The sequence below is a fragment of the Symphalangus syndactylus genome, chromosome 3 (assembly GCF_028878055.3).
Source record: "Symphalangus syndactylus isolate Jambi chromosome 3, NHGRI_mSymSyn1-v2.1_pri, whole genome shotgun sequence".
NCBI lineage: Eukaryota > Metazoa > Chordata > Mammalia > Primates > Hylobatidae > Symphalangus > Symphalangus syndactylus.
Window position 1 is genome coordinate 88195377 of NC_072425.2, and position 25387 is coordinate 88220763.

General features: G+C 37.8%; 1 protein-coding gene across 2 annotated transcripts in view; it reads right to left on the reverse strand.

Annotated features, from left to right (window-relative positions):
* Positions 1–1017: 1017 nt before the first annotated feature.
* SP4 (Sp4 transcription factor) overlaps positions 1018–25387 on the reverse strand; it is an 86707-nt gene continuing 62337 nt past the window's right edge. For both annotated transcript variants that reach the window (XM_055272482.2, XM_063636309.1), the window contains exon 6: positions 1018–4765. In XM_055272482.2, the coding sequence (XP_055128457.1) occupies positions 4518–4765 (248 nt within the window). In that variant the 3' untranslated portion in view covers positions 1018–4517. The remainder of the gene's footprint in view (positions 4766–25387) is intronic.

Here is a 25387-nt window from a genome sequence, read left to right on the forward strand (position 1 = left end):
TATTTTTAGTAGAGATGGGGTTTCACCATGTTGGCCAGGCTGGTCTTGAACTCCTGACCTCGTGAGCCACCCACCTCAGCCTCCCAAAGTTCTGGGATTACAGGCGTGAGCCACTGTGCCTGGCCTGCATTATCCCCTTTTATACAATATCATCCTGATGCTTTCTAATGTGAATTTTTCAGGTAATTGAAGTGTATCTTTACTTTGGATAGAAAACATCCTTTGACAATTCCTTACTGTCTTATTTGACAGAGCAGCATAAATTCTTTGATTCAGTCACTGTTATGAACACATTATTTTACAAAGTTGTAACACAACTATGCCTTTAGGACCTTGCTGTACAAGGTTCTCTATCCAAACACCTTATAGCCCCTGCTTACTACCTAAAACCTAGAGTCTCTGGAGTCTTCTGTCAGTGGGCCAGTGTACTTCTTTTGCTGCCTAACATCCTACCCTCGCCACCCTGGGCCAAACCCTCGCTTTGCTATGTCTATATCTGGTGTGAGCTTGGAAATGTGTTAGCTGAAGTTGGTACAATAATGTATTCATGATGTTACTAAAGGTCTTCATGAGATTTGCAGGGCTCTCCCAGGAGGAAGACAGTTTCTGCTTGTAGTCTTTGTGGTATTTATGTGGCCTATATTGCTTCTCAGTGATTCTGTGAGCTTTAATATTTTAATTATGTTTTTCGTTTTCAGGTCTTCCTATAATTTCCTAACATTGATTGCTTAAAATATTTAAGTAAAAAATGTCTCTAAATCAAATTTTAATTTCCATAAATGTCTACAGCAATGGCTACAAATTAACATGTAATTTGAATTGCAGTTCTTTGGCGGTATGTTCAGAGAAATGTATGTTCAGAGAAATGGTGACCAGATCTCAATATGAGGAATTATGAAGGGTTGCCAATGTGTTCTCCAGTGAGAAGCGTTTAACTCTCCAGTGTTCATGATAAGTAGGTTGATAGTTCAAATAATTTATTGCTGCTTTATAGTATACATAATTAAATGAAACATGTTAAACTCAAGGGAATTTTTAATAGGTTACTTGCAATTGTTATTGCAGGCAACAACTTGTACATGATTTTATTTCCAAATCCACAAAAAACAAATTTTATACAAATCAGCACTGTAAAAATGTCAATTACAGCCCCAGAGGCTTTGCTGGCAGAATAATTGTCTAAATTCTAGAATATGGGAAACAGGTTTTTTCTGGATTCATCCTTTTTTTTTCATTTTCTTTTTTTTTTTTTTTTTTTACAAAAAAAATTTACAAGTGAAATGTTACTACAAAACTTTTTATAAGGAATTTTTGCAAAACATTTACATTTTACCATCAACTATTTGTTTTAAAATCATTATGTAGATTTAATACCCTATGCTGCACATCAATTTATGTGGGATGACAACTTAGTGACATGCATAAAAAAACACCACAAGGCATTAAAATGGAGACTTAAATACAAATATTGTTGCAATAAAACAGTTATAAAATTGAAAAATAGGACCTAAACATCATGCTTATCTAAGTTTGACAAATTAACTTTTTCTCCTAGATTACACACTTTTATTACTGCTCTCATGAGAGTGTGATAAATAATGACTTAACATCAAGTTCTAATGTAATCAGCAACACATACACAAACCTAACCAAAGAAAGTATACTGTAAGAAAAAACTATTCTAACACTGGAGTTTTACCATGATAAATACATAGCTTTGCACTGATAATTACAATAAAGAAAAGTTTTATAATGGTGGTAAAGGGAATGAACAGTGAAATGCCATTAAACAAGACTCTACTGCACATCTGTGCCCTATTACTTATAACAGCTATATCCCACTGAGTCAAATAAAGGACATTGAAATTTACGATTCTTCTAAAGACAGAAAAGTAGACTCAGAATGGTATGCAGAACAGACTGTCAAAATATTTCTGATTTCAGTGGTGAAATGTGCACCTGCTAACACAAATTAACATATTTTATATGCTATAAAGCTATCCAGATTCATTTGATAAATTTATAATAGGCCTCATTGTTGATTAAAAAATAACTTCCATTTCTAATGGACATACATAGGTTTGCATTAGAACTGGTTCATGGAATAATGATGCAAAGTGTTCATACTTGGTATTAACAACAACAAAAAGTGTCACTCTGAGGAAACATGATTAAAACATTAAGAAAGTTTCTTTGCATAAAAAAATTTATAGCACTGATTGTGTAGCATAATGATAGATAAAATATATATTTGATGTTTCAGCTCCTATATAATAAAATTAAAATTAACACTACCAAATGCTCCTCTGTACCAAACAAAACAACAAACCAATTCTGATGTTTTAAAGCCAGATACATCAGTTGTTAAGAGTACATTAAATAAAATATACAAAACAATTTACAAAATCCAACTAAAATTTAAAGACTCTGTTACAAGTCTACAAAAGCTTTAAGAAACTTGAAATTTATAACCACAGTGTAAAAATTTTTTTTTCCTTTAATCTCAAAGCTTTTTTATACAAACTGAAAGCACAAAAGACCTTCAGTTTTATATAACGCTACAAAGGGCTGGCCTAAAGTGTACATAGTGTAAACAGTGATCATTACAGTATTTTTCCTTCATCAAAAATACAAGAAACATCACAATTTTGGAAGAGAATTCGCATGAGTAGTACTTTTCCTGAAATTATAGAGAATGCACAAGAAAACACGTACCTATATTCAAACAGTCCCCAAAGCAATGATGTTAATAAATTGAGCAGGTAGGTAAAAACTTTGTTTTCAAATGGTCAATTTCACTGATTATGATTCTGTGTAAATACTTTTTTAAAACATAAAATATCCTTATTAATATTTAAGTTACTGGTTTATAATCCAAATTTTTTCATATGAAACTTTTGGCCATCTTTCCTAATAAGACCCTTTCCTAGCTGGGCATGGTGGCTCATGCCTGTAATCCCAGCACTTTGGGAGGCCGAGGTCGGCAGATCACCTGAGGTCAGGAGTTTGAAACCAGCCTGGCCAACATGGTGAAACCCTGTCTCTACTAAAAATACAAAAATTAGCCAGGCGTGGTGGCGGGCACCTGTTAATCCCAGCTACTCAGGAAGCTAAGAATCGCTTGAACCTGGGAGGCGGCAGTTGCAGTGAGCTAAGATCGTGCCACTGCACTCCAGCCTGGGCAAGAGAGCGAGACTCCATCTCAAAAAAAAAAAAAAAAAAAAAAGACCCTTTCCTGTAAGACCCTTGCATAAACAATAATATATTTTTTTCTTTAGTCACTTACTTCACTGAAAATTATTCTGCCTTTTCAAAAATAAAAATTTTGCTTCATAATATATCTATTATATATTAGGCTAATTTGGGGGGAAAATTCAGTTATTGATGTAACATAAAAACATTACTGTGTTATAATTCCTAATTACTTCTTACATAGCACTAGAAATAAAATGGGACTGGCCAATTTTTAGTAGAGGAAAACAAGAATTACAATGTAGTTAAAAGAGAATTTTCTGCTGGCCTTGGAAAAAAGTATAATTCTTTCTTTGGCTACCAAGTCAAAACATAAAGAATTCTGCACATTGTCAACATAACTCATATTTACAAAATACGAAACTACAGAACAATTTACACTCTATGCAAATATTTCCAATATAAACATTTTAAATGAAATTTTGTGGTTCAACCTAGGGTTAGGAATATAATCAATCCTAACTTTAGAACATTGCATGTTAAGATGCCTCGTTTTATTTTTCTGAAGCTATGATGAGTTTTGTTTCGACCATTTTTTTCCCAGCATTTTCCTAAGGTGTCAACCTAAAAGTTAACCTAAGATTTAACCCTACGTTCCCCTTGTGTCTCCAAATGGAGAAAGTAATTGGACTTCACTGATTGTCTGCATACACACTACTATAATGTAGTGGTAATAAAGATCTGAGATGCATCTCAGATTACTGTTTTGGAACTTACCTAATTCAACTGTTGAAGAATTTCTAACATTTAGAAAAGACGGCCAAAACTATTTTCGGTTGATTATCCAAAAATCAAGCGAAGGAAATATGGTATCATCCCTATCATCAGTTAACTATCTGTTTTCTGTGCTATAGAGAAAAAGAATACACGTAAATTATTACTGACCGAATTTATAACAAAGTACTTTCAAAGAAAATAAGTCCAATTAAGGTCCAGCCTGCAAACTACTAAGGTCTTTTTAAACATGTTAACACATGATATTAAGAGATGGGAAGATTCTGTCTAAAGGTTATGTGATATATTTCCAAACAACTACAACTTATAGTATGGAGGAAATACTTTTCTGTTTCCAGTACATCAGTTTGCTTTTTGTATTTTTTAAAATTCAACACTTCATGTGTTGACCCCAAACCCTGGAATACTTAAAGAAGCCAAGAATGAAAACATAATTTCCTACTCTGTAATCCACTTGACCAGCCCATTTCCAGATTTTCAAAGGTGTGTAAACAAGTGCAGCACTAGAGGTCTCTGTTATAAATAACTTTTCAGAATTCTTCCATGTTGGTTGAAACATTGGGAGTTGCTGGATTCGAATCTTGAGAAATGGCTGCAACTGTGACAATTCTTGGGGAGCCAAGCACCTCTGTAACAGATGAGTCCAGTTCTCCCGAGGTAACAATGGCAAGAGCTGTCCCACCACCTTTTTTATTCTGGTGCGTTTTGACATGTTTGGAGAGATGATCACTCCGCATAAACCTTTTAGAACATTCCGGGCATTCAAATCTCTTTTCACCTACATAGAAAAACAGTAAATGGAGTTATACACATTTTACTTCAGTGAAATTATAATTTTTAATAATCTCCCTTCTGGTCACATTATACGACTTTTTGTACAGTTTCACTAGTTGCAAAATGCTTTGTTTTATTTAAAAACGTTATCAAATAAGCAATGCAAAGAGAAAGACCATGTGATTGAGACGAAAAGACCTGAAGTTTAAGTCCTGCTTCTGCTACGAACTGGAAATAAAAGCTGGAGCAAGTAAATATCCACTGGAACCCTCAGTTTTCCCATCTACAAAGCAAGAGGGTTTTTAGCAGACAATTTAAAATATCTCTATCAGGTGTAACAAATATATATAATGTTCAAGGCTCATGTCCACTCTTCTTCAAAACTGCTAACCTGGATTTTAGTTTTAATCTTGGAGGCATGAAGTATCTTAGAACTATTTCAAGTAAACTAAGTTAATAATTTAATAGTGTACTGAGTTCTTTACAAGGCAAAAATGGGAGGTAGGCATATGCTACATTTAGAATTTAATAAAGTTTTTAGGTTTCATAAGACAACAGTTTCTGTTGTCCAAAGCAATTCTTAAATATGTTTTCTCCAAAATATAAGATAGTTTTACTGGACTGACTTCTTTGTTTTGGAATAAAAGCTAGTTTAATGTTAACTAAAAAGAAAAAAGCCATTTTGTTTTTGTGTATAATAAATGAGGCATATCAAAATTTGGTTAACTGGTTTATCCTGATGTGCACAATGAGTAACTGTTAGCCGTCGATCTTCCCTCTAAAATTGTTACTTAAGGGACTGAAATGTTGTTTTCCCAGTCTGATAGAACTTGGATAATAAGTGATAGGGTTTGGCTCTGTGTCCTCATCCAAATCTCATCTTGAATTGTACTCCCATAATTCCCATATGTTGTGGGAGGGACCCAGTGGGAGATAACTGAATCATGGGGGTGGGTTCCCCATACTGTTCTTGCGAATAAGCCTCACAAGATCTGATAATTTTATCAGGGATTTCCGATTTTGTGTCTTCCTTATTCTCTCTTTGCCTGCCACCATCCACATGAGATGTGATTTGCTCCTCTTTGCCCTCCACCATGATTGAGGACTCCCCAGCCATGTGGAACTGTAAGTCCAATTAAACCTCTTTCTTTTGTAAATTGCCCAGTCTAGGTATGTCTTTATCAGCAGCATGAAAATAGACTAATATAATGAGAAAATTCAATTTGGATAATTTCTTTTCTTGGCCCTGATTTTGACTTACCAATAAAAAAAATCTATAGGCTCAAGTTGATCCACGTCAGATATTCTCTCTTTTTCTTTACATTCTCTTTTTCTTTACGTGTGTGCTTTTACTTTTGAGTAAACTTTGAAAAAACCATTAGTCTTCCTTATTGTTATAAACAAATATTAAAACTTACAGGACCACTGCACTCAATACAATATTGTATTAAACATCCATCTGAAGTAATACAAAGAAGATGCACCTCCATGTCATACCACACACCAAAATACATGCTACAAAGACTTAAAACCAAGTATTAAAAAAAAGGAAAATATTTCTATAACCTGGAGTTTGGAGGTACTTTAAAAAGTACAACAGGTTATTTAGAAACTATAAAGCAGAGAATAGACAAATCTGACTACACAAAAATAAAATACTTTGCATGACTTAAGATCCCATAAAGTTAAAGGAGAGAAAAAAAAGGTCAACAGAAGCATAAAAACAATGTGATAAAATTTAACACATTTTGATAAGAGCTCTTGGCAAACCAGGAATAAAAGTTTATTTCTTTTACCTGCTATACCTCTACATATAATTAATGGAGAAACTTTTGAACTATTACTTTATACATCAGGAACAAGGTAAGAATGCTATTATATATATCATTACTATTTTCAACATAATATGAAACATTCTGATGAAGCCTACATATAAGACAGTAAAATGAACTGAGGTACAATCATTGGAAGAAAAAAATTGAAATAGATTATTATTTACAGTTATTACTATTTACATAAATAATCTGAGAAAATGAACAATTAGAATAAATTTGTCAAGTGGCCAGATTCACGATCAATCGATAATAAGCAACACCATCCATTAATTATATAAATCAACATGTAATGCCAATATTGAGGCTACAGTGAGCCACTGCACTCTAGCCTGGATGACAGAGCAAGGCCTTGTCTCAAAAAAAAAAAAAAAAAAAAAAAAGTGTGTAGACAAAGGCCCTGACCCCAGGTCAAACACAAACTATATGCCAAGCCACACTTGGCAAGCCTGGTCTTGGTATCTTATTCCAGGGTCTAGCTAGGTTCTGACAGGAGGAACCTGGGACTTCTCTGTACAAAGGTGGAGGCAGTGGCCTACTTAAAAAACAAACAAACAAACAAAACTGTATTTAGGCTGGGCGTGGTGGCTCACACCTGTAATCCCAGCACTTAAGAAGGAGGCCGAGGTGGGTGGATCACCTGAGGTCAGAAGTTTGAGACCTGCCTGGCCAACATGGTGAAACCCTGTCTCTACTAAAAATACAAAAAAAGTAGCTGGGCGTGGTGATGCACACCTGTAATCCCAGCTACTTGGGAGGCTGAGGCAGGAGAATCACTTGAACCAGGCGGGGTGGAAGCTGCAGTGAGACTTGGATGCTAGGAGATAAATTACCTGCTGTAACTGCCCCAGGTGTGCCTGCCTACCAGACATTCCATCTTGCAAGACCACCATTAAAAGTCTCGCTTCCATTGTTCGTGTCTCCAAGTCCATTCTTTGGGTTTGGACAGGTCAATGTGCGTTTCTCACAAACCTGGGGGCCTGTCTGGGATCTTTGTGCCTGCATGGAGTGGGACTCCAGCCGAGAGGGGAGAGGTGTCCCACCCCATTTGGGTGGCCCACTCTGTCCAGGCGTCCTGGCTCCCCACAGAAGCCACAGACAAACCTGAGACTGTTACTCAGGAGGCAGCAGAGGTGACACAGGGAGAAAAGCAGGCACTGCAACAACCAGGCAACCTCACGCAGGAGCCAAGGGAGGAAAATTGGACTGTAAGTACCGTCTTGGTGGTTGGGCATTTTCAGAGGTTGAGCGTGTGTGACTGAGATGTACCCTAGATATGAAGCAAGTGCGGAGTCCCAATCCATGGTTCCGTTCTCCCATGAGGAAAATGGACAAACAATGGACAAAAAGAATGGTTGGAGAATGGATGTAGTGATTCTTGGGGTGTGCAAGAAACCTCCAGTAGGGGGTGCTGAGAACACAGGGAAAAGCTCAGACACAGACTGACCAAAAATGGGAAACAGAAATTCTAGGCCTAGGGGACAAGGGAAAGAAGGAGCCAAAGAGACTCCCTCTGACATTTACCAGGATAGTCCTATGGCCTAAGTTTGGCTCAGATAAAAATTGGGTGTGCCAAGCTTTAATTCTCTATGTGAATAATAAAACCCCAACCTCGCAGGAAGAAATAGGTTATGCTCTCTGCTGGATCAAGGAATTAGCTCCCATATTCCCACTTAAAGAAGAAGAAAAAGAGCCTAGTAAAAATCCCTCACCCTGGGAAAAGCCCTGGGACCCCGTCATGCATGCCCCTCCATATATCTCAAAAATAGGGGACAGGAAAACCAAGGGGCAGCAGCAGGGTTAGAAGAGGAAAGACCTGGACACCATGGCGGAGCCAAACCAACTGCTCCTCTAAATCCTTATCCAAATTTAAGAAAAGAACTAGAACACTGTAAGAGGGATACTGAGAACTTCCCTATTCCTTCCACACAGCAGGCACCTAGCATGTTCCCTCTTAGGGGAGTTCCCATGGGACAGGGAGAGACTGGCTTTGTAAATGCTCCTCATACAAGTATTGAAATTAGGAATTTCAAGAAAAAGATGAAACCACTTCTAGAAGATCCACTCGGTTTAGCAGACCATCTGGACCAATTCCTAGGATCCAGCTTTTACACCTGGGCTGAAATGATGTCCATCAAGAATATTCTGTTCATAGGAAAAGAAAGGGGAATGATTAGGAGCGTGGACATGACCATCTGGGAGAGGCAACACCCTCCCAGGCAAGGAGTCTCACCAGCCAAACAAAAATTTCCAAATGTTAATCCCGAATGGGATAATAACGATCCCAAGGACCGCACCCAAATGTAGGACCTCCAGGAACTAATAATCAAAGGGATCAAGGAGTCCACTCGTAGGACACAGGACACATTCAAGATTCAACAAGAAAAAGAGGAAACTCCTTCTGCATTCCTATATAGGCTCAGAGATCAGATGAGAAAATGCTCCGGATTAGATCCAGAGGACCCAGTAGGGCAATGACTTTTGAAGGTTAACTTTGTAACTAAGAGCTGGCCTGACATTACCAAAAAATTACAAAAGATTGATGGATGGAAAGAGAAACCAACTGAGGATTTACTGAGGCAGACTCAGAAGGTCTTTGTAAGGAGAAAGGAAGAGAAGCAGAAACAAAAAGCAAAAATCATGGTTTCCACTGTGGAAGAGGTAGTCAGAAAGGGTTACATCAAGATCCCTCACTTAGGAAACAAGGGAATTATAGATTTTGACACAAAGAAAGAAGGGAGATGCAGGGAAAAGGTCCTAAGACTATGAGTGGATGTTACAAGTGTGGAAAGACAGGGCATTTTAAGAGAGGATGTCCTAAATAGAAAAAAGAAAAGGTGATACCTCTCATGACTGTTGATGAAGACTAGCGGGGGGCAGGAGTGCCTTCTGAGTAGATCCCACCAGGAACCCTTAATAAATTTGAAGGTGGGACCTGAGGGAGAAGTGACATTTTTGGTTGATACTGGGGCAGCTCACTCCTCCCTAATTCACCAACCAAGGGGTACAGAACTCTCTAAGGAAAAACTGCCAGTATCAGGGGTAAAAGGGGAGGGATTTCAGGTTCCAATATTTAAGAAAATTTTAATTACATCAGGACCAAAAAAAAATTGAGGGGTCACTTGTTCCTGAAGTAGGAACTAACCTCCTGTGTCGAGACCTGATTGTGAGATTGGGTTTAGGATTAGGAATACAGGAAGGACAAATAAAAGTAGTGATGGGCCTCCTAACAGAGGAGGAGGAAAGAAAAATTAATCCCCTTGTGAGGGTTAGGGAAGGCAATAGAAGGTTAAAAATCACACCCTTACAGATTAAACTAAAACAACCAGAAGTAGTTTGCAGAGAACAATATCCCATTTCTACTGAAGGGAGAAAAGGTCTCCAACTGGTAATAGCGGGATTAATGATGGACAATGAGAACCCTGCATGTTACAATACTCCAATTCTCCCAAAGAGCCTGATGGGTTGTATAGATTGGTGCAAGATCTAAGAGCTATAAATCAAATTGTCCAGACCTACCACCCTGTGGTGACTAACCACTACACCCTCTTTAGCAAGATACACTATGAACGTAAGTGGTTCAATGTGGTGGATCCAAAAGATGCATTCTGGGCATGTCCCCTAGACTTTAGGAGTAGGGAACCTCTTTGCCTTTGAATGGGAAGATCCTATAACTAGGAGAAAACAACAGTACCCCTGGGCTGTGCTGCCACAAGGTTTCACAGAAGCCCCAAACATATGTGGTCAAATCTTAGAAAAAGTCCTAGAGGAATTTCAACCTTCCAGGGGAACCCAGTTGTTACAATACATAGATAATCTTTTAATTTCTGGTGAGAGGAGGGCCGAGGTATCAGAAAGCACCACAAGCTTAATTTCCTAGGAGAAAGGGGATTGCGAGTATCTAAGAACAAACTGCAGTTTGCAGAAAAAGAAGTTAAATATTTAGGACACCTGATTAGTGAAGGGACATGAAGAATAAACCCAGAGAGAATACTGGGAAGAGTGAGTCTGCCTTTGCCTAAGACAAAAAGAGAACTCCTAAGATTTTTAGATTTAACTAGGTTATGGATTGACTCATATGATCAAAAGACAAACACTCTATCAAGTTACTAGAAGAAGAACCCGATCCCTTGCAATTGTCCTCAAAGGAAATTCAGGTGGTAAAAGAGCTAAAGCAGGCCCTCATTACAGCCCCGGTCCTGGTCCTCTCATCTTTAGAGAAACCATTCCATCTGTTGGTAACAGTGGATCACCCTTGGGGTGCTCATTCAAACCTGGGGAGAGAAGAGCGAATCTGTTGCTTTTGCCTCCAAGCTTCTCGATCCTGTCTCTCAGAGGTGGCCCAAATATGTGCAAGCAGTGCTGCCACAGCCCTACTGCTAGGAGAGTAGAAAGCTAACCTTTGTTGGGGCCCTAATAGTAAGCGGCCCACACCACGTCAGGAATATATTAAACCAAAAGCCGAGAGATAGTTTGAACAGATTCTTGGATTCTAAAATATGACGCCGTATTAGTATGAAAAAAAAATTATTTGCTTGTAACAACAAATATTTGCCTAAACGCAGCCAGTTTCCTATGGAAAGGAGAGGAGAACAAAGACATCAGACCAGAACTGCTTAGATATCATAGAATAACAAACCAAAGTAGGACCAAACCTTAGGGAAGCTCCACTACATGATGGGATAAGGCTCTTTGTGGATGAGTCGTGACGAGTGATAGATGGCAATGCTGTCACTGATGGAGATAAACACTCCCTATATGAGAAAGGTAGATTACCTAATGGCTGGTCGGCCCAAATCTGTAAATTATATGGTCTTAACCAGGCCATAAAGCTCCTTAAAGCCCAAGAAGGCACTATATACACTGATTCTAAATATGCTTATGGGGTAGTACACACTTTTGAAAAAATCTGGACAAAGCAGGGTCTAATAAATAGCAGGGGAAAATAATTGGTACATGGGGAACTGCTCAAACAGGTTTTAGAAAGCCTCCTGCTTCCAGCAGAGGTAGCCATAGTTCATGTAAATGGTTATCAGAAAGGGAACACTATAGAAGCTACAGGAAAAACAGACTTGCAGATGAAGCTGCTAAGCAAGCCTCCCTGGATAAAGAAATTAGACTATGTAGCCTGCTCCCAGACATCCCTAAGCTAGTATTAAGACCCCAGTTTACCAGAGAGGAGGAGGAAGAATTAGACAGGACAGGGGTCACTCAGACTGAAGATGGCAAATGGGTACTTCCTGAAATAAGTAAACCCCTAATGAGAAAACTAGTATCTACATTACACAAATGGAGTCAATGGGAACCCCAGGCTTTGTGTGATACAATACTTAGGAATTATGGGTGTATAGAGATTTACACCCTTGCTAAACAAGCATGAGGAAATTGTGTAACTTGTCAAAAGATAAACAAAAAAGTGATTAGAAAACAGGAAGACCTCCCGGAGTAAGACCACTTCAATGCATTCAAGTAGATTTCACAGAAACAGCCAAAGGAGGACGACTAAAGTATTTACTGGTGATGGCAGATTACCTTTCAGGCTGGGTAGAAGCCTTTCCCCTTCCAACAGCCACTGCTGGGAATGTGGTCAAAATAATATTAAAATAGATTTACCCAGCTTTGGACTGGTGGAAAATATTAATTCACACAATGGAAGCCACTTTACCTCAAGGGTGTTAAGGTGAATTATGGAAGATTTACAAATTAAATGGGATTATCTCACCCTTTGGCATCTCCCTTCCTCTGGACAGGTAGAAAGAATGAATCAAACTCTCACAAAGCATATCCCCAAACTAATCTTAAAAACTAAAATGCCTTGAACCAAATGTCCCCCAATAGCATTCCTTAGATTAGAACAAGCCCCAATAAAAGACTTGGGATTGTCCCTCTACAAGTCATTATATGGGCTCCTATATTTGTGCAGAGCTACCGATCTTCTGGCTATGGAAACCAAGGATCAATTTTTAAAGAAATTATATAGTGGCCATATACCCCACCCTGTCATCCCTTAGGTTAAAAGGACTTCTGACTCAAACTTCACCTCTGGAGTTCATGGCTCACCACTTTCAGCCTGGTAACTTGGTGCTGATTAAGACTTGGAAAGAAGACAAGCTCCACCCAAGCTGGGAAGGTCCCTATCAAGTGCTCCCGACCACTGAGAGCCATGTGAACAGCTGCATGAGATGGACTCACTATACTTGAGTCAAGGGACTGGTAAAGGAGACCCTGGAAGGGAGGGGAAAAGACCAGTGGAAAGTGCATGGGTCACCTGAGGAACCCTTAAAGTTAACTCTGAGAAAAATCTAAAAAGAAATCATGGGCTGGCCCCAGTTCTGGAAGAGTCTTGGTTATATGGGTTAGGGGCAGACATTACAGGGAAAGACCCCCTAGGGTGATTTATTCTCAAACTCATCAAAAACTCAACCCCCTACGTGTCTGGTACTGCTCCAAGCCCAGGCCCTAGTAAACACTTTAGTCCACCAAATAATGATCCTAAAAGGCTAAAAACAATTGAGGTAAAGGATGTAAAGCAAACCTTAAAAATTGAGGGTATGGGGATGTGAATGCCTGGGTTGAGTGGGTCACATTTTTGGTACAAGCCCTCAACAAGAGTAACTACTATGCATGTGCTGCAGGAGGACCTCAGGCACGGGTGATTCCATTTCCCCTAGGATGGAATACTGATCCTGAAGGAATGCGTTGCATGTTGGCTCTATACCGAGACAAGGATACATGGGAAAATGAGACTTGTAAGAGTCCATCATTGCTCTTTCCTGCATTGTGGAGAGGGGTCAGAATCCCTCATCCTCTGCAGGGAATATGAACTACTCCTCTTGCCTTTCGAGGCAGGAGGCAGAGTTCAATAATCCCATGGGAGAACTCTCAACTTGTACCCACATCCTAAGCATCACAGGTGAGTCAGGCAATGGCAATTACTCAGCTCTCCATACACCATGGCTGATGTCTGGTGGTATTGTGGGAAAAAAGGACGGTAAGTTGTTACCGTCCAATTGGACTGGGACTTGTGCTTTAGTCCAGTTGGCCATTCCCTTCATCCTGGTATTCCATAAGATACCCGAAAATACACATGGCTACCAAAACCGGAGAGATTTGACATATCTTTTGATCCCAATATATATGTTAACTCTATAGGAGTTCCCGGGGGGGGGGGGGGTGCCTAATGAATTTAAGGCCCGAAACCAAATAGCAGCTCGGTTTAAGTCAGCACTCTTCTGGTGGTCAACTATTAAGAATGTGGACTAGATTAACTACATCTATTATAATCAACAGAGATTCATCGATTATACTTGGGACATCTTCAAAGGTGTGGCTAGCCAGTTAAATGCCACCAGCCAAATGGCCTGGGAAAAGAGGCTTGCGATAGACATGATACTAGCAGAAAAAGGGGGCGTATGTGTTATGCTGGGTGGGAAATGTTGTACTTTCATTCCCAACAATACTGCCCCAGATGGGACCAACAGAAAAGCTTTACGAGGACCAACAACTCTGGCCAATGAACTGGTAGAAAATGCTGGAATTGATGACCCATGTATGGGTTGGCTAGAAGATTGGTTTGGAAAATGGAAAGACATGGTAGCCTCAATCCTTACATCTCTCATAATTGTGGAAGAAGTCTTAACAGCAGTGGGATTTTGTATTATCCCTTGTGTGGGGGGACTAGCACAGAGATTAAAACAGCTATTAAACAAATGCCCATGACTTAACCAGCAAAATAACCTGGTACCATTAGAAACGAAATTAAACTCACTCTCCTATGGAGAAAGTAAAAGACTTCTAGAGCAATTCGAGGACAAAAAGGATTTAGATGAAAACGAGACCAAAGGAAGTAAACAGAAAAGAGCAGGGAATTTGTGAGAAAATGTTTTAAATGATCTATTTTCAAGGCATGATAAATCTAAATACTGGCAACCGGCCTGCGGATATAACAAACTGCAAGGCTCATGCACCTATAAGGTCACAATGAGCAAACAGAATGTAGAGAAGCGGTCAGCCCATAAAAGCGAAGAACATTTCATCATTGGGAAATCGAAACTTAAGCAGGGAAGGGATTATACCCTTATTAGGGGGATAATGAAAGTTAGATGATGTCCGGGAAGATTGTAACCCTGTAATACTCGACCAGTGAGGAACTAGGGGAGGGATTTGTGTGCTAGGAGGTAAATTAACTGCTCCAACTGCCCTGGGTATGCCTGCCTACCATACACCCGATCTTGCAAGACTGCCATCAAAAGTCTCGCTTTTGCTGTTCTTTGTGTCTCCAAGTGCATTCTTCAGGTTCAGACAGGTGAATGTGTGTTTCTCACATTAAGTAACATGGTAAAAGGGACTGTGCAGATTTAACTAAAGTTATGGAGCTTAATATAGGGATATTATTCTGAATTATCCAGTAGTGCATAATGTAATCACACGAACTCTTAAAAGCAAAGAGCTTTCTTTAGCTAGAGTCAGGGAGATTAGAATAGTGAGGGTTGAAACGTGCCCTGCTGTTGCTGAAGGGGGCCACATGGACAGTATGAGAAGGAGTGTGGGCAGCCTCCAAATGTAAACACTGGCTCCCAACTGCCAGTTGGCAAGGAAACAAGGACCTACATTCTACAACAGAAAGGAATTGAATTTAGCTGACAATTCGAATGACTTTGGAAGCAGGTTTCTCCCCAGGGCCTTCAGTAAGGAATGCCGTCCTGCTGAAGCCTTGATTTTGGCTCTGTGAGAAACTGAGGAGAGCACCCAGCTGAGGCCCCTTGAACTCCTGACCTAGAGAAACTATGAGGTAATAAATGTGTGTTATTTTAAGTGGCTAAATTTGTGGTAATTTGTTGTGGCAGCAACAGAAAACTAATCTAGTTACATATGACATAACCTTATAAAAAATTTAAAGCCCAATAAATTATAGCTGACCTAATATATGGCTCAAGATATATAAAAATCATTACAAATATCCAAAGTATGTCAAGAACAAATTTCAAATTTCATTTCTTCATGAAAATCTCAATGTATCCCAAGAAATTTTTAATAAACTGCTCCTTTTGCCTAGATTATCTAGGAGAATACCATGCTTTATCACATTAAGAAAATGTAGTCTTTTAAAAGGATTTAAATATAATGTTCATATTTAGAAACTACATTAGACTACTTACTATTGTAATATTCTTAACAGTAATTTCCTTCGGAAAAAATTTGCTGAGATTTCAAATGGAATGATAAATTGGAATGGATGAGTGGAATAAACCAGATCTTTTAAGCTTTCTGTATCTTAAGCACCTATCAAGAGTCAGTTATCTAGCTGTCAGAGTTCTGCCTATAATCTGTTTTTCAAATTGCTACTCTCAAAACTAAGCTACTATAATGTATGAAACATACTTTTTAAATTACTAATGCTATTTCTAAGTTTGTCATTTGATAATATACCTCCATATTTATAAATTAAAATTAATTTCAAGAGCAAATTCAGGAATATATTAGTTTCCTGGGGCTTCTATAAGAAAATACCACAAACTGGGTGCCTTAAAACAACATAAATTTATTTTCTCACAGTTCTGGAGGCCAGAAGTCCAAAATTAATATCTTGGCACGGCCTTGCTCCCTCCAAGGACTCTAGAGAAGAGTCCTTTCTTGCCTCACCCTAGTTTCTGCTGACTGCTGGCAATCCTTGGCATTCCTTGGTTTGTAGCTGCACTGCTTCAATCCCTGCCTTTGTCTTTGCCTGGACTTTTCCCCTGTGTCTTCTCCTCTTAAAAGGACATCAGCTATTGAGTTTAGGGCCCACCCTAATCCAGTATGGCTTCATTTTAACTTCATTTCATCTGCAAAGACCCTATTTCCAAATAAGGTCACATTCACAGATACTAGGATTAGGATTTAAACATATCTTTTTGGAAGAAACAATTCAACCCACTAAAGGAACATTTTTAAATGTGTGGCATTTAGAGACCGTAAGACCGATCCTTTCTCTTCCTCCTCAAATTCCTACGTAATCTGAAGACAAAGATGAAGACCTTTATGAAAACCCATTTCCACATAATGAATAGTAAATATATTTTTTCTTCCTTATGATTTTCTTAACAGTTTCTATTTTTTTTTTTCTTCTGAGACAGAGTCTTGCTCCATCGCCCAGGCTGGAGTGCAGTGGCGCGATCTCGGCTCACTGTAAGCTCTGCCCCCTCCCAGGTTCACGCCATTCTCCTGCCTCAGCCTCCCGAATAGCTGGGACTACAGGCTGCCACTGTGCCCAGCTAATTTTTGTATTTTTTTTTAGACGAGGTTTCACCGTGTTAGCCAGGATGGTCTCGATCTCCTGACCTCATGATCCGCCTGCCTCGGCCTCCCAAAGTGCTGGGATTACAGGCGTGAGCCACCGCACCCAGCCTAACAATTTCTTTTCTCTAGTTTACTTTAAGAATCTGGTTTATTATACATATAACATGCAAAATACGTGTTAATTGACTGTGATCGGTAAGGCTTCTAGTCAACAGCAGGCTATTAGTAGTTAAGTTTTAGGGGAGTCAAAAGTTACATGCAAATTTTCAAATGCTTGGGGGTTGACTTGCCTCACCTCTGTGTTGTTCGAGGGTTAACTGTAATCATTTTTGAATGTAAGGACTCAAGTTATTCAAACTGAGAGCCATGTAGTTCTTGAAACACCCCTACCTTACTCCCAGTCTATCAGTCCCTCCTACACTCTCTTTCTTACTACGCAGCCTAGAATATCTAAAGTCTTTTCATGAGTACCCTAAATTTTCCAGTATCATTTACCTGGGGGTAAAGGTAGATAGTTGCCCTTGGTATACACTAGGATTGGTCCCAGGACCCCGTAGATCCCAAAATCATTTGATGCTCAAGTCTCTTATATAAAATGGTGCATACAGTATTTGCATATAACCTACAAACATCCTCCTATATACTTTAAATCATCTCTAGATTACTTTTATGACTAATACAATATAGTTGTTATATGATTTTTAATTTGTATTTTTTTTACTGTTTATATTTTTTCAAAAAATTTCTATCTTTAGTTGGCTGAATCTGAGGATGTGGAATCCACATATAAGGAGGGCTGGTTGTATTAAGGGGGGAAAGATGACAATTTGAGAGAAGTCGTGCTTTAATTTTCTTGAAGTAGAAAACCGAGATTAAGGGGAGGCTGAAGGGGAGTGACAAGGGATATAAGAAGACTTAAGGAGGTTTAGATAATAATTAAGTTAATGAGAAAACTGACAAAGAAGACTAAGATTGATAGGCAGTTCTGAGAAACTGGTTGAGATTTGAGACCATGAATTTATACGGATACCAATCTGCATAATAACTGATTTTTGATTTTTTCCTGTAGCAATTATCAACTCAAATATAGAAGCTCTTTGGTTATTTCATTATAAATGCTTTATTTAGGCTATTTAATCCACTTTAATAGTTTTAACTATCATCTATAAATAGATGACTACATCAAGATCCAGATTCCGAAACTCAGCTGTGAATTAGACATTTCCTGGATGTGCCACAGACAGCATCATTCAACATGTCACAAAGAGAACTCATCAACACAAGGATCATTCTAATCCTTATGATGCTTCAGAAAGAAAGAGGAGGCAGGAGCAAAAACAAGAGATGATGTCACTGAACATGGTGAAGAACCTCCAAAACTTTGCTCTTCCATAAAAGCAACAAAAACCTATGGGAAAAAAACTGTCAAAAGCAACCATTTCAGATTCTGGCAATTAATCAAGGCTTGCAGCAATCCATGGAAGTGTTTATTCAAGAAAAATGGCTGAATTTCTGTAAGAGCAGCAAGCTTTGTGGTATTTTAACTTACTAGTCTCATTTTCCACTCCCCAGCTCTGTGCCAGCCTTGAAAAATAACAGCCTGACTTCTTGGCACCATCTGGCAGCCACCAGAGGGAGTGGAACACAGCTGAGGCTCTTTCAAAGCCTAATTCCCAAATAATCATTCCCTGAAGACTCCACTTATAAAACTGTCATATTTAATCTGACTCTGTGAGGTAGCCCCATGTGAAATGCCTTCTCCCAGATGTAAAGCAGGGCATGTGTTTGTCTAAAACAATTAGAAGCAAGTATTTTAACTTCATGGATGCCCAAGACGGGGGATAATAATTGGGACAAACAATAGACTAACCAAAAGGCTTTAAAGGAAAAGCTAGCTGAGAGTTAAGACATTCAGAAGAGCTTTAAAAACCTCTGACATACACATAGGAATCTAGAAGGTCACACATGTTTAGGGCTGTGATCCTGCTCAGAATAGCTTGAGAAGGCCCTAACTAATCTGTGCCTAATCCTGAGGCTCTAGGTAAGCAGAAAGTGAAGGCTAAGGCAGAGATGTCAAATGACTGGCTGAGTGTTGAAGGCAAGCTGCAATATGCACGCAGAACCTTTCAGCACAGGCTGAGAGACTCATTAGTTCCAAGGTGTTTAAAGAAAGAATATTTGAAAAATAGGTAAAAACTTCCCCAATTTGGAAAAAAAAAAAAATCTGCATATCCAAGAAGCTCAATGAACTCCAAGTAGGTTAAATGCAGAGAGTCACATGGAGTCATATTATAATCAAACTGCTGAAAGACAAAGACAAAGAGAAAATCTAGAAAGCAGCAAGAGTAACTACATTTAGAGCCTCGGAAGACAATTAGCCTCTTGAGCCTTCAGTTTACTTATTTATGAAATGATAGGGTTGCACAAAATAATTTTCAGGAGTCCCTTTGGCTCTAAATCCTATTATCCTTGGCAGAGTTAACAGAAGTGTTTGCCTGATACTGAGGCATGCACATGAGGCTTAACAGAAAACTGTTTTGAATTCTTAAAATATAAAATAGTAAATCTCTCTCCCTTTTTACACTGTAGTCTCTCAAAATGAGTTTGTTTCCACTTTTTTAACACTTATGTTTTAATTTATATACAGTAAAATTCATTTTTTTGGTATAGAGTTCTATGAGTTTTGACAAATGCATTCAGTCACATAATCACCACCAAAATAAACACACAGAAGAGTTGCTATCACTTCCAAAAATTCCTTTGTAGTGTCTCTTTGTAGTTGAACTCTCCCTCCTCCTTGCTTATGCCCTAGAAAACACAAATCTGTTCTCTGTCCTTATAGTTTTGATTTTTCCAGAATATCACATAAATGATATATATTATGCAGTCTTTTGATTCTCAGATCTTTCACTTAGCATAATTCATCTGAGTTTCATCCATGTGGCTGTTTATTAATAATTCATTCCTTTATGTTGGGGAGTAGTACTCCAATGTATGGATATTTTTATCCATTCACCAGCTGAAGGACATTTGGGTTACTTCCAATTTTGAGTAATAAATAAATAAATCTGCCACACACACACACATGCACACTCTTAGCTTTTTTGTGTGAACGCAGTTCTTCATTCTCTTCACTAAATACTCAGGAGTAGATTTGGTAGATCATATGGTAATTGTATGTTTATAAGAAAATGCCAAACTGGTTTCCAAAGGCAGCGTGTCATTTTGCATTCCCACTAGTAATATATGAGAATTCCAATTGCTCTGCATCCTCACCAGTACTTGCAGTTACCATGTTCTCATGGTTCTTGCTTTTGATTTTAGCCATTCTAACAGGTGTACAGTAGTATTTCATTATGGTTTTATTTTCCATTTCCCTAATAGATGATATAGACATCTTTTCATGTGCTTTTCTGTCACATATATATGTTCTCTGGTGAAGTGTCAAATCCTTTGCTCATTAAAAAAAAAAAAAACTGTTAAGTTTGTTTACACTGAGTTTAAAACTTCAAGGTGTTCAGCATAAAAGCACTTTGTCGGGTATGTGATTTTCAAACACTTTCTCCCAGCCTGTATCTTGTGTTTTCATTCTCTTAATGGGATCCATCACAGAGCAAAAGTTTTTAGTTTTCATCAAGTCCTATTTACTGATTTTTCTTTTATGGATTACACTTTTGGAGTTGTATTAAAGCACTCGTAGCCCATCTCAAGGTTGCAAAGATTTTGTCCTATATTTTATTCAAAAAGCTTTGTTGTTTTAGGTTTTGGATTTAAGTCTCTGAATCACTTGGAGTTAGTTTTTGTAAAAGACTTGAGATATGTAGGTGAAAGGTTTTGCATATGGCTAATTCTTCTATACAATTTATTGAAAAGACTACTTTTTCTTTACTGAACTGTTTTTGCACCGTGTGTGTGGAGGGGAATTCTGGACTCTATTGTCTGTCTTACTTATCCATGTGTCCTTCAAAACTACACAGTGTTGATTAGTGTAGCTTTACAGGAATACCTAAAATTACACAGCGTAAATCAACCAATTATGTTATTTCTGAAATTGTTTTGGCTATTCTAATTGCTTTGCCTTTCATATAATTTTAGAATCAGCTTGTTATCTACAAAAATGCTGCTGGAATTATGAGAAGGACTATACTGAATCTGCAGATATGTTTGGGGAGAAATTACATAGAAACAATATTAGGCCATCCAATCCTTGAATACAATGTGTATCTCTGCATTAATGTAGTTCTTCATTGCATTCTTTCATCAATGTTTTAGTTTTTAGCTTACATGTCTTGCATATATTTTGTTAGATTTATGGCAAAATGTTTCACTGTTTTCATATTACAAATGGCACTGTTTTTATAAACTACTTATATCCAGTTGTTCACTGCTAGGATGTAGAAATACAATTCACTCTTGTACATTTATCTTGTATCTGGGCAACCTTGCCAAACTCACTAGTTCAAAAAGCTTTTTGGTAGGCACCATGGATTTGCTATACAGACAACCTGGTGTCTGCAAATATAGTTTTATTTCTTCTATTAGAATCTGTATGTCTTTTATGACATTTTCCTGCTTTACTGCACTGGGTAGAAATTCCAGTACTATGGTGAATAAGAATGGTAAAATCAGGTATCTTTACTTTGTTCCTGATTCCACAGGGAAGCAATAGGTCCTTCATCATTAAGAATGATGTTAACTGCAGATTTTTAGCAAATGCGCTTTACCCGGTTAATGATGTTTCCTTTAACTCAGTTTGCTGAGAATTTTTACAGAAATACCTGCAGAATTTTGCCAAATATTTATTGTGTGTTTGCTGTCATGTGATTTTTTTTCTTTTGTCATTATTAGTGAATTACATTGACTTTTTTAAATATTCAAACAGCTTTTCATTCTTGGAACAAACCATACTACGTAACAATGCATTATCCTTTTTATATATTGCTGGATTTCCTAGTATTTTGTTGAGAATTTTGACAACTATACTTATGATATTGGTCTAAGTTTTTTTCTTTGGTATCATGATAATGTGAGCCTCATAGAGTAAGTTGAGAAGTGTTCCTTATTTTCCGAAAGAGATTGTACAATTTGGTATTATTTATTCCTTAAATGGTAGAATTTGTCAATGAAACCATATGGGCCCAGAGTTTTCTTTGTCAAAAGTTTAAAATTACAAATCCAATTTCTTTAACAGATATAGAGCATTCATGCTATCTCTTCTTGAGCCAGTGTTGGTAGCTTGTATCTTTCAAAGAATTGTTCCATTTTATCTAAGTCCTCAAATTTAGGTTGTAGAGTCATGCATAGCATTCTTTTTACTTCTACACTTTATTATTTCCCAACTTCTTATTTTGAATGTAATTGGCTCTATATTTTCTAGTTTCCTAAGGTGGAAGTTTAGATTATTGACTGAGGACCTTTCCTTTTTACCAGTAAAAGCATTTAGTGCTATGAATTTCCTCTAAGCACTGCTTTACCTGCATCCTACAAATTTTATGGTGTATTTTCATTTAATTGGAAATATTTTCTAATTTCCCTTGAAACTTTTTCTTGGCCCATGTATTGTTTGATTTCTAGATACTTAAGGATTTCCTAGATATTTTTGTTATTTGATTTCTAGCTTAATGATGTGAGAACATGCTTTGTATGATTTTTTTTTTTCCAGATGGAATCTCACTCTGTCGTCCAGGCTGGAGTGCAATGGTGCAATCTCAGCACACTGCAACCTCCACCTCCAGGGTTCAAGCAATTCTCGTCTCAGCCTTCCAATTAGCTGGGACTACAGGCACATGCCACCATGCGTGGCTAATTTTTGTATTTTTAGTAGCGATGGGGTTTCACCATGCTGGCCAGGCTGGTCTCAAACTCCTGATCTCAGGTGATCCACCTGCCTTGGCCTCCCAAAGTGATGGGATTACAGGCATGAGCCACTATGCCAGTCTGATTCTTATTCTTTTAAATTTGTTAAGGAGTGTTTCATGGTCCAGAATACGGTCTACCTCTGTGAATGTTCCATGTGCTCTTGAATAAAACATTCTGCTGGGATATTCTTTAAAGTGGAGTGTTATTCAGACACTCTCTTTATCCAGAGTATACAGTTGGATCCTTTTTAAAAAATGTCATTTTTGAAATACTGTCATTTTGACAGTATCTCCCTTTGGATTAGTGTAATTTATACCACTTGCATTTAGTGTAATGATTGATTTGATTAGATTTTAAGTCTATCATTTTATCATCTGTCTTTAAATTGTCTGTTTTTCATGCTTCTGTTTTCCCTTTTCTCCATTTTTTTCAGATGACAGTCAAGTACCCCTTATCTGAAATGCTCGGGCCTATAAGTGTTTCAGATTTTGGATTTTTTTTTCAGATTTTTGAATATTTGCAGAATACATACTGAGCATCCTAAACTAAAAAGCAACACACTCCAATGACTATTTCTTTTGAGTGTCATGCTGGTGCGGAAAAAGTTTCAGATTTTGGAGCGTTGTGAATTAGAGATTATCAACCTATATCTGAATGTTGTTTAGTATTCTCATTTAATTTACAAAATTATTAAAGTCTATAATACCTTATCAGTCCTATATATAGGAGACATTTAGGTGAGTATCTCCTCCCCACCCTCTCTGTAGTGGTTGGTATATAATATATATCTAACTTTTCAAAATATACATTACAACTTCTATATTTTCAGAGTAAAACAAAGCTGCTTTTTAACTATTGGCTTCCTTACCCTCCCTTTCTGTTATATTGGCCATATGTATTATATCAACATACAATGACAATCTACCAGACAATGTTAAATTTTTTTTTAACTGTAAATAGACATATGTTAAAGATTTTCAGCAGAGGAAAAACAGTCTGCTGTATTTACCCAGGTATTTAGCATTTCTTTTGGCAAGTGGCTGAGAAAACAGAAAAGACTATTTATTTTTATTTTTTTGCCCTTCCTTCATTATTCAATTTCAAATTTCTCGCTGGTATAATTTATTTTTACCTTGAAGAACTTCCTTGGCATTTCTATTGGGGCAGATCTGATAGCAGCAAATTCTCTTAGTTTTCCTTTGAAAGTATCTTTACTTTGCTCTTGTTACTATACTGTTCTGAGGATACTTTCCTTGGACATAAAATGGTGAGTTGATAGTTGATAGTTCTTTTCTTTCTCTGTCCTCCATAGTTTCTAAGAAGAAATCTGTCATAATTTGAAGTTTTTGTTCCCCTGTATATAATGTGTCCTTCTCTTCTGGCTTCTTTCAAGATTTTTTATCTTTGATTTACAGCAGATTGATTACAATATGATATAGTTTTCTTTCAGTTTCTGTTTGGGATTCAATGAACTTCTTGAGTCTATACAATTTATACCTAACATGGGAAGTCCCAGCCATTATTTCTTCAAATTTTGTCTTACAGCAGTATTTTTCCTTTCTTTCTGGGAGCCCAATGACACAAATTTAAGACCTTTTATTATTGTCCCACAGATCCCTGCAATCCAGTTTTTTTCTGACTCCCCAATCTTCTTCCTTTCAATTCTTCAGATTTTATAATTTCCAGTGGTCTATCTTCAATCTCACTGACTCTTTCCTCTATTATCTCCACTTAGCTACTGAGCATCCAATAAACTTACTTTTAATATTGTATTTTTCTAGTTCTAAAATTTCTATTTAGTTCTTTTTTATAGTATTTATAGCAGATTTCTCTGCTAAAAACTTCTGCCTTTCCATTCATTTCAGTCACGCTTATCTTTAGTCCACGGATCATGATTATAAGAGCTGCTTTAAAGGTCTTATCTGATAATTCCGAAATCTACATCATCTTGACATCTGTTATCTTCTCTCTCAATAAAAAGTCAGCTTTACGTGGCTCATAGTATGTTGAGTAATTTTGGATTGTATCCTGGACATTTTGGACATTACATTGTAGAGATTTTAGGTCCTGTTAAAAATTCTCTGGGGAATGTTTTTGTTTTAGCAGGCACTCAAACTGTTTAGGTTCAGACTAAAAGTTCCATCTTGCCCTCTTTGAGCAGCAGTTCCAACATTAATTCACTTTTCAAAGGCTTTGTTATGCTTTTTGTCTCTGCTCAGCACATGCTGGGAATTGGATGGTGGTTTTTAAGATGTTTAGTTCTTGAGGCCTTTGCTGTGGTTCTTTGTGTCTGTGCTGTGCATGCAGTGCTCAAGGTTGAGCCCAGCGCAAGGTTGAACCCAGGACTTCTTTTGATCTACACACAGAATTAGGAAGCATCTTTTATATCGCTCTCAAAATTTCCCCTACGCCTTTCCAACCTCCAGTTGTCTCACCTTCTAGTTCCTCCGGGTAGAAAAGCCAAGTTACTGGGGGCTCCCATAATGTTCTGCACTTACACCACGACTGGGACCACCTTCAGAGTAGAAGTGGCAAGACAGAAAAATCATGTTGATTTACCTCAGATTTGTTGGAAAACAGACTCTATTTTCTAGTTCCCCTAGCCAGAGATATGGGTATTTTCTAGAGTTTTTTTTGGTGCTTGTGCTGCTACTATT